At 38.8% G+C, this 10,523-nt stretch overlaps 2 protein-coding genes across 4 annotated transcripts in view; both read right to left on the bottom strand.

The window, feature by feature from the left end:
- The window catches only part of samd12 (sterile alpha motif domain containing 12), a 95,499-nt gene extending 90,835 nt beyond the window's left edge, over positions 1–4,664 (bottom strand). Inside the window, exon 1 of one of the 3 annotated variants that reach the window (XM_035681627.1) lies at positions 4,510–4,664. In XM_035681627.1, the coding sequence (XP_035537520.1) occupies positions 4,510–4,522 (13 nt within the window). In that variant the 5' untranslated portion in view covers positions 4,523–4,664. Of the gene's footprint in view, positions 1–3,664; positions 4,257–4,509 lie in introns of those variants that run through there. The other 2 variants (XM_035681626.1, XM_035681628.1) reach the window with 2 other exon arrangements.
- Positions 4,665–7,983: 3,319 nt separating this feature from the next.
- Positions 7,984–10,422, bottom strand: LOC118342525 (zymogen granule membrane protein 16-like). The gene is made up of 5 exons (XM_035681097.1): positions 10,298–10,422; positions 10,146–10,184; positions 9,978–10,030; positions 9,596–9,719; positions 7,984–8,814 (listed from the first exon to the last, which is right to left on the bottom strand). Exons 3-5 carry the CDS (start codon positions 10,027–10,029, stop codon positions 8,490–8,492), a joined length of 501 nt encoding a protein of 166 aa, XP_035536990.1. The 5' UTR covers position 10,030; positions 10,146–10,184; positions 10,298–10,422; the 3' UTR covers positions 7,984–8,489.
- Between the last annotated feature and the right edge of the window lie 101 nt (positions 10,423–10,523).

Raw genomic sequence — 10,523 nt, 5'->3', positions numbered from 1 at the left:
TGTAGCGCTCTTTTTTCCTTTTCTACACATCTATTTCTATCCCTGTTAACGTATACAACACTATGAATGCCCTCCAGGACAGACTGTCTGAAAATGAGTACCCCCATGTTTCAACGATATCACGTCTCCCCACCTTCAATGACAGCTGGCCTTTCCCTTCACTTTCGAGTATGGCAGTTCAGATCAGCTATAAACCCTTTTGACTTTGTACAAACCAGTTCCACTTCAGTCAACCAGTCCACCAGTCAATATGGTTAAGGCTAAATAAACATTAGTCATTAAGTCATGACTATCCATTTCAGCTGTTATGAAACAACAGTACTATGACTATGATGTCTCCCACTGTGTTGAGGACTTGAGGCGGAATGATCTAAAGCTTCGTCACCAGAAGCTTTTGTCAAGTATATGTTGAGTGCAACTGCTGTGCCTAATTAGTACAATTAGAAGTGATATGAATCTGTATTTGTATCTGTGTTTAGTTACATTTTCCAAACATTTGCATCTGAACAACAAATGTTCGCGTACATGAATGTGTTTGACCCAGCCACACACCTTCACTACCTGATGATGTAATCTGTCTCAAAGAGGGCATCAGATTCCCTGTCTAACATGATGTAACTATCCCCAAGACTCTTGTTTCCTGTCTTCTACTTCTTGCGAGTAGAGGAGTAGCGTCAGAGAAAGCCAAACACATTCTGACACAACACCTTCCTCAAGCATTTGATTTCCTGGATAGAATTTAAAAGAACATGCAATTCATTTTACAGACAAACATAGACAATGCTCCTTAAACAGATTATGTTATAGAATTTGAACTTAAAGCAGCCGTTATTGAGTTTACACTCTATACTGCATATAGAACCCGATTAAACCTTTCTGTACCATGTAAATCAACGCACTTGCCACTTTTAAGTATTATCAGTACAGAACATTGGCAGATTTGTTTTCTTTATTGTCTTGGGCTGACTTCGCCAAACATGGCTAAGTGAAAGTGCCCTCCAAAGTAACGTTAAAAATGGGGAGAGGCACTCTCCAAAGTGCTACTTTCTGAAAGAGCTTATTGTCTTCTCATGTGTTATAAATTATTAACTACTTGACCTACATTCTCTGTCTTAGTGGGGTTGGTAGAGCACTGGAACAGAAAACAGTGACACTGCAGAGTTGTTTTGATTCCTCTCAAACGTCACATCGTAAATTAAAAGTGATGGTGCTGCAGCGAGCTTTGTCCAGTCCACAGGGACAGCTTCACTTGCACCGCAGAGAAATAAACACATTTTAATTAGATCCAGGACTTTTTAGCAAACTGTGACAAATTTAGAAATGAATCAGTATGCACTATGCAAACTAATCATCTCTAGCCATCTTAAAAGCCATAAAAACACAACACAAATAGAATGGTACTTGACAAGCGTATACATGCCAATTTAAAGACCTGCATGTGACAGTAACTTTTATTTACAATTACTCCATTGTTTATTTTTTGGTTCTTTTTGTGATATTCATCGGTATGTTTTCATTATCATTATAATCACCTGACAACAAGAATTGTGCTTTTGTTACTTTTAAATGAGCTATTTAAATCTACAGAGGGATTGAGTTCTCTTCCCCTGGAGTACACCATGTTGAACCACCATGTTTCTACAGTAGCCCATAACGGACAAACCAAACACCGGCTCTAGATAGGGCCTTTCATGTCTTTTGTGTTTTTCCTGCTTGCTTTAAAGGTAAGCAGAATTCAGTTGGTTGCATTTTGCAACTTCAGTCCTACACACTGTTTCTTCAAATGAAACCATCTGAGCGGAAATGCTTTTGTGGTAAAGTTGCAAATAACTTATAGACATCTGAAGGGCCCCAACCAAACATTTTTTCTTTTTGTGAAGCATCACAACCAGAAACATGCTAATATTGTGTATTTTATAAGCTCATTGTATGTTTTTTAGGTAAAATATCAAAATGAAACCACTTAAGTAAAATATCTCAAAATTGCATTTAAGTACGGTACTTGAGTCTAAATGTATTTAGTAACTTTCCACCACTGAACCCTATCTGACTATATCCTACTGTGCTCTGTGAGGCAGAGCGCTATCATCACTGTCTTCAAGGAGAAAGTATTTCAAAGTATTGTATTTCAGCCACAGTACAGAGCTGTATAGGATGTTTTGGCTGCTGTTGCAAAATCTGATCTGACCTTGAGTGTTTAGAAGCGCAGGTTTTCTCCCTAATTCTGGCAGACATATTAGTTATAGAAGCCTCAGTGGATAGGGACATGACTCATAATTTATTTTTCAGTGCCACAAGTCAGTGAATCACAATTGAATGAGTTGTCAGCGGACTGAACTGCTCAAGTCACGAATTGTATTGATGCTTTATTTTACGCTTTTTGCATGTCTGAAGCAATGAGAAAAGAAACGAAAAGCTTTGAAAAATTAGATTGTACTGCTTAAATGGCATGCATTACACTATCTCTGATATCTTATAGTAACAGTGATCATAAGAGGTGATCTTTTTTGTGTGATATAAATAGGAATCTGTGAAATTGTTTGATGAAAATAATAAAGTGCAATCATAATTTGGCAATTTCATGGTTTTATGGAGAGGATAAAGTATCTTTCTCCATAACTATTATATCTAACAAAGACACACTATTAAAATATTCATCTGTGATAGCCTGGATAAGACAAAGACAAGAAAGGGATGAAAAAATGAATAAAACTAGAAAAAAAAACATTCAGCTCTGGAACAAACTGTGCATCCGCAGGCATCTTCAGCACCCGCCTTCCTCTTTTACTGCTTTAAAAAATGGATCTCAAGAGATGCATGAATGAAACTGTACAGGGGGATACACTGAGAGGATGGCTGTCTTATAGCTGTGCTCACTGTATATCATTATATACATTATATTTCAAGCTTTGAAGTGGATGGCAATATCTTTACACCTGTCGGTCAGCGGTCAGCAACAACATCAGAGCAAGAAGGACAACTTGTACAAGACATTTCTTGAGCTTAAAGGGCACAAATAGAGCTGTTTTTGTAAAGGGGAGGGGGGCCCTCAAGTAGCCTGGTGAGAGAAGAATAACAGCTGTGATCAAAGAGCTCACACCTCAGCTGATTTGGCCCTATCCATTGCACAAATGTTGCACTAAAATTTGTAAAATATCAGAAGAGAGAGACCCTGGGATTCAATTGTGCAAAACAGGACTTTGCTGTTTCACATGTGTCTATTTTTGGGTCCTTAACATGGGAAAATATGAGAAGTCGCTGCAGAACAACAACAACGCTCTGCATGTGGCTCTTCCTGTCTTTTTAATCTGTGCTATCAATGTCAGTACATATAAATATTGGCTGGCAAACACAACGTGACACATACAAATCCACTTCTATAAATCTCAGAAGAGGAACAGGAGACACTTTCAGGTCCAACAAGCACAACATGTGGAAAATGTTAATAAAACGTCCTGTAATGGTTGTCAGAGATGAATAACCTGATCTAGGTAGGTATGCAGGAGTGCCACGGGCGCATACCAATCATACCTGCATGGGAACACACACACACTCACGCACTGGACTACAATGGAAAAGCCTTTGAGGGAAGAGAGCCAGTCCCGATGCATGCATGTGACACCCTCTCCTCCCTCCCTCCCTCCCTTCCTCCCCTCCAACATACCTCTCATTGGATTCTGGATCCACAAGATGCCTCCGATAAGGTGAGGAGATTGGCCGAGCATCCCGAGTGACTGACTGTCACTGTCACTTTTAATGTCCGGAGCACCTTCACTCACTGTTAACTGACAATCACGGGGAGAAGCGGGTGACTTCACCCGGTCCACATGTCACACCACCTGCTGCCAGATGAGCAGCCTCGACCAGTCTGGTTCTTGTGGAACAGGCTGAGCGCACACACAGCGCTCTGTTGCGCCACAACACAGAACAGCCTGGTGGATCTTATTCTCTAAAAGATTTATTTCTTAGGAGAAAACAAAAACAAAAAAAGAGTCCCTGGTGTAAAATCTCAGCACCTGCGGGGCTCTGGTATCCTCCAGAGGACACTGGGGTGATGATTATGCAAAAGAACAAGACGCTCCTCGGTCGCAGACCTGTTAACCAGCGTTGTCTCCAATCGCAGAGCTTACGACCAGGCGCGCGCGCACACACACACACACACACACACACACACACAGCAGCAGCAATATAAATACACAGAGAGAAGCTGCGCGTTAAAACGAGTCTTAATCTTAGGGTTAGTCTTATGGTGTAAGCAGCAAGACAGTGAATGGCAGCGGTTTGTACAATGTAATAATAGAAGATGACCAGGACAGTGTACGTAATGCGGAGAGAGCAGAGGCTGCAACATCACCCAATCACAGGCTTTCACAGTTGACCCGACTGTGTCTGGGTTGAGCCATTCACATCACACAGCTCCAATCATCAACTATATCTTAGTATCTTTAAAAGGAGACAAAAACAAAAACCGGCAATGCATCGTGGACAGCGCAGGGTGAAGCGCCTTACCTTCGACAGCCATTGTGCTACTCCACAGATTTGGGCATCACTCGCAAGGGAGCAGGCGAAATGTAAAAGTCAACGCTCTCTCATTGTACCTTGTTTGGCGTGTGTTATCATCACTTTGCTGCGGGCAAGCCGGAGCGCACAGCTGCTGCCGCGCCTCAAAGGATCCTGGGAAGTGTAGGCTCAGCAGCAAACGCTTTCTGGAATATGAGGGAAGGGCAAGTTTCATCAGTTTTGCAGAGAAGGCAATTTGAAAGCACCCCCCTTTCCCCCACACACTCAGGGAGAGCCTAATGCCCTGATGGAAAATCACTATATAAAGCTCACACATAGTTCTATAGGTAAGGTTATACAACAACTCAAAATGCTTTAAATTAAAATACATAGAAAAACAATTTATAAAAGAAATGTAATAAACTAATGACAAGAAAATGCAACAAAACCACACACAAACACATGGTAAATAACCAGAGAAAAATAAATTTCTTACGCACGCAGTTACAATGATCATCAGTCAGTATTTTTCAGGGAACATGGACCAAATGCACCCTCACCAGATCTGAATCACAGGTTAAGTCTGAAAACCCACCAGGAATTGTTCCAAATTCATTCAACTCATTGTCTGTTCAGCAGCTGTTTAGCTGAGCTTAGCACAAAGACTGTAAACAGGGGGAAACAGCTAGTCTGGCTCTGTTCGAAGACAACAACATTCACCCACCAGCATGTCTAAAGCTCAATTAACACTTTATATGTCATTTGTTTAATTGTGAGTGTAAAAATGACAAGAAGTGGTTTTAAGGGCGGCTGTGGCTCAGAGGCAGAGCAGGTCATCTGCTAATCGGGAGGTTGTTGTTTCGATCCCCGGCTCCTCCCACCACATGTCGAAGTATCCTTGAGCAAGATACTGAACTCCAAAGTGCTCCTGCTGTGCATCAGAGTGAATGTGTGTGAAAGGGTGAATGTGGCACGTAGTGTACATAGTGTAAAAGTGCTTTGAGTGGTCGGAAGACTAGAAATGCTCTATACAAGTACAGGTCTATTTACCATTTACCAGGCCAGAGAGAACAGAGATTACAGTGGTTTCAATCTTCTCCTGTAACTTTCAGCAAGAAGAATGTAAAACTATTCCTTCAAAATACATAGGCTACAAGATGATAAATCATCAAGATGATAAATGAAATACAAAAAATAACCTGCATCCACCCCACAGACACAAAACACAAATCCAGGTATATCGCACTGTAAGTTAAGCTTACAAGGTCTGTTTGATCCTTAGTAGCATTGTTTAAGCATTCAGTGAGTTTTTCTGTCAAACTGTTTATTTCTGTCCATTAGAATCTGGGCATGTTTGCAGCGATTACGCACAATATGGTTGTCACACTGTAGTATTCTCTGAAATTAATCCTTTATATCTGAGTTTTATTTATTATTTATTATTTATTTATTCATTTATTTAACCTTTATTTATACTGTACAGAGTAGGCAGGCTGAGTACAAATACTCATTTACAACAACAGTTAAATTACTAGTCTGGGGTAGGTTGCTAGCCAGCCAACTGTGCTGTGATAGTCTAGCAGTTCAGTCTAACCCCTCACTGGGTTAAGGTTGAAATAAAAGTGAAAACAATGCTGGCTGCTTCTGTTTCTCTCCACAGGGCAGAATGTAAAGCTGTAAAACCTGTATGCCTCACGTCTGTAGATTCATTTGTGCATATTAATTCTTTTGGTGCAAGTGATAAAGCAGTAGCTTATTTTTAGAATGACTGTGTCTAAATGCCATAATTATCGGGTCTTCAAACTTACAGCTACAGTAAAGACCTGTAAACCTCCTTTGGTATGCTAATTAAACAGAGCATTTTCAACATGACACACCTACTCTCTGAAGAAAGTAGACAGTAGCTTTTGTAGTGGGTTGTTACTTACTGAATGTGTTGATTGAACAAGCAACTTTTCTTGTAATGTAGTAATACATATGGGTTGTATCAAAAACAACCACTGACCCTGATCATGAGTTCATTTCATTGGAATGTAAGTGAGCAAAAGGAGGAAGTCTGCATAGTTAGTTAACAGCAATATCTTCAAGGGAAGATACACTACAGGTATTGCAAGTTGGACAGATAAACAAAGCCACAGGGCCCAGCCTACTTGTTTGGCTATCTGTCTGCCTCACATGTGTTTCACTTTTTTCGATTGTTCATTACTGTTAGGCTGGACTGATAAGCAAGTAATGTATGTAACGTATGAGGAAGTCTGTCTGTCTGTCGTTTTCAGCATATTTCTTGTGTGGTAAGTAACATACTTTAGCGCGCACAGGTGTGGTCACTGTCTTCTTCCTGGTTTCTTCTTTTGTTTTAAGGTCTGCTCAGCCTAAGGGGTTTCCCTGACATGTTCTTTGTCTTCCTGTCCGTAATGATGAGTTTCTGAAAAGAACTGTATTTTCAGGTGTACTGTGTGCAGTAAGTCAAGTACAATTGTTTTACAGTTTCACAGCTATCGTGCATCTACAACTGTAATAGCAGAACATTGCTGTTTAATGCTCTATAAACTCTCCCTTTATGTAGAAATAATTGACTGTATCTTTTTTCTCAAATCTAACATGGTTGCCACAGAAAATAAATGTTCTGTTTTACTATTTAGCTATACATTTGTTGACAATTAGGTTGTTTTTTGTGTTTGTCTGACGGCAGACATTGACCTGTCCAATATCAACCTATTGTGCTGTCACACAGTCACTTTAACTTATTGATCAGGATAATTACAAGGAACAAATCTTACAAATCTCTTATCACCTATTTTTTTAGGGGAAAATAAATAAAGATTAATAATTTAAAAAACAACAACACAAGAAATCAAGGTACAGGAATGGACCTAAAAGGGTACAAATGCTTTGTCACTCCAGCTGTACCCTAGCACGGTACAAGCACTGTACCTTTGAACAATTTTCCTACCTTCTTTTCTGTACCTCTAAAAGAACATTTGGAAATTTACTAGTAGCCTATTTAATTTCAATAAACCCAATTCTCTATTTAAATCAAGATTTTGTGATCACTGATTTGCTGTAACATTGTTCTGTACCGTGATTTCTTGGTACCAGGTGCATTGACTTCCTGATGTTTCTGTCTGTTGCCTGGACTTCAACAACATGAACCCAGACAAGACATAGCTGTGATATTTATGATAACTGCACATACCTCCCCATAAAACTGCAACTTGTTGCCAGGCTAGCTTTCCCACTGCCTCCAGTCTTTCTGCTGAGCTGAGCTAATTATCTCCTGGCTTCAGTTGCATGGGCAGATATGAAAAGTGAGTACTGTATTTCCCAAAATGTCCAACTATTTCCTTGAAGGAGTAAAGACAAGCCAAGTTAAAGCCTCTGAAAGACTTGCTAGTGTTTCCTGGTGTGATGCAGCTAGCCTGCATGTATCCAAAGTATATAATGTATAGTCAGTATTATAGAACACATTGATGACGTGACCAGTTTTGATGTGCAAAAGATTCATTTGTATTAAACATTTTATTTCTTACATATTTCAATCAAGGACAAGAGCATGATGTGTACAAATGTAAAGGTAAAATTAAGAAAAAAAAACTGATTCAGATCAAAGTTGAATATCATAAGCCAGTTACATGGTGCATGTGTTTGTGAAAGCATTTTCCTCTGTATAATATATGTTCATACATAAACAAAAATCAAGAAGAAAAGGGGAAAGGTAAGCTAAGGTTCTAATGCAGTATAAGTAACTATATAATGCCCTGTGTTACTTTGTGTGGGTGCTCAGATATGTGGATTAAAACCTTGCCTCAGAACAAAAGGTTCTGGAAAGAATAGTCAAGTTCTCTCAACCCATGCAATAAACAACAAACAATTTAACTAAGAGAGATGATTATGGCAAAAATGCATTTCAGACCAGCAGCTCAGCAGAAGGTTAAATTTTCTGACATCTAAATGTTGAAAAATGAATAAAATCCACCACCGAACTGAAATCAGTTCATTGCAGTGTCATTAGCAGATTGGTAAAAGATAGCCCAGTGTGCTCCAATGGAGGTAAGCCCTCCATGGAACCGGCCGCTGATGAAACGCAGCTCAGCCTTGCTGTTGGTGGCATACATGTTGAAGGAGTGACCTGTAGGCTGGCCCACATACAGTGAGCGGCCCCTGTTAGTGATTAACACCAGCGACTGCACATAGTGAGCATACTTCCCAGAAATCTGGATGATGGCTTCATTGTCAAATAATTCAATCTCCTTGGGCTCGCCACTTACGTATCCAGCAACGGAGGACCAGACAAAGCCGTAGCGAAACTGGATGCTGAGGAATGTAAAAAACAAATGTATCACAAGGAGGAAGTGATCTGTCATACTCATTTAATTCATATGACACTTATACAAAGAGTAGATTACAGCCGAAGGAGTAACAACAGTTAGCATGAGTCAAATTTTCAAATACACCGTCTCATGGTATAAAGTGAAAATCTTGTTGTCTTGTTCTTGTTTAATAGCCATTGTTTTAACCTAGACATCCTCTCTTAATTAATTCTATATCAATGAATCCCATGAAAAGACCACAGCTGTTTCAGTCATTTACTGAAGCTTTTTTTCAGTGTTGAAGCTATCTAAAATATTTGTGACACACTTTTTTTAAAGATTTACTTCATTTAGGAAGAAAATGACAAGGAAAGTGAAAAATATTGTGTTTTTTGAAAAATGTTAATAAATGTTGTGTCTCAACCTTTTTTCTGTATTAACCCTAACCTTAACCCTATTATTACAATCTTTCATTAAACTAAACCAAGCACTAAACATAACCACAACATTTTTTATTTATGCTGTTGTCACTAGATATTTTAACGGAATACAAATGAAATACGTTGTCAGTTAACATTTTGCTGATATGTTCAATGTCAGCATTTTTGCAACTTAAAATACTTAATCTGGTCTACATCCCTCAAAATGTTTTTGTTTTGCAAAGAAGTATCTGTATAGGTTTGTATATGTATATACATGTCATTTCTACGGTTGCATTATATACATCTATTCAATATGTGTGTGATGAAAACTGTAAAACAAGATTAAATATGTTTGATATTCACCCATAGATATGGCCGTTGTAGACCTCCCACACCCGGACAGCTGTGAGTCTTTCCTCTCCAGTGATACTGTAAGGGCTGCCAGATCCAGACCCCACCGGTGGGGAGAAGGAGTACTGAGGTTGAACTGCAAAGACAAGAGATGAAAACATGAGTGAATTTGTTAAAACTGCCAGTTTGTTTTCTGGTACTGAAGCTTAATAAAATAATATATATAAAAATTTTATATTTACAATTCCTCAATTGACAGTATGCCTGACAATAAATGTGCAAGCATATTTGAGCATCTGCAAAAGAGCTAATTTGCTATATGCATACTATCTTTCAACGGACCGTTAAACTTTACTTTAAACATTTGACTGATAAATGTAACATGCACACTTACCATCAGCCAAGACAGAAACTGTGAGCAGAGCGAAAAGGAGAATGTGATGCATTCTGTGAAACAAATTGATGAATGAATTATTTAACAATTAATTTTTCCACCCTCAGCAATGAGCGATTATTGCAGACAGTGTGGATCTTGGAGAAAATAAACAAAAAGATTTCTTACCTGTCTTTTTTTATGTCTTGCACAATGATCAAGAGATACCTGTAAACGTTAAAATAAAAAATATTTTTGTATAATTGATGATAATCCAAAAAGTATCTATTAAATGATAGCAATAGACAGCAGAGAGTCAAAACAATCACATTATTACTCACACACAAATCAAGTGTTGAGCGTGCAATGATGATGTCAAGGCTTCAACATCCGTCTGTGTAGCTTCACGTCTTTTATACTTTCTATTCCTTATGCACGTGTTATATCACTGTGATGCATTCATGAGCAGTTTTAATGGGTTTTCCCACATGCATATTTATATACTTGTTTTGATCAAGGAAACAAGTTGTGCTTTATCGTTGTAACAGCAAACACCAAAAATGTTTT

This window comes from Morone saxatilis, unplaced genomic scaffold, assembly GCF_004916995.1.
Source record: "Morone saxatilis isolate NCDOM2014 unplaced genomic scaffold, NCSU_SB_2.0 Contig9, whole genome shotgun sequence".
Lineage (NCBI taxonomy): Eukaryota > Metazoa > Chordata > Actinopteri > Moronidae > Morone > Morone saxatilis.
The sequence above is the reverse complement of the archived record's forward strand: the minus strand, read 5'-3'. Positions and strand labels throughout refer to the sequence as shown.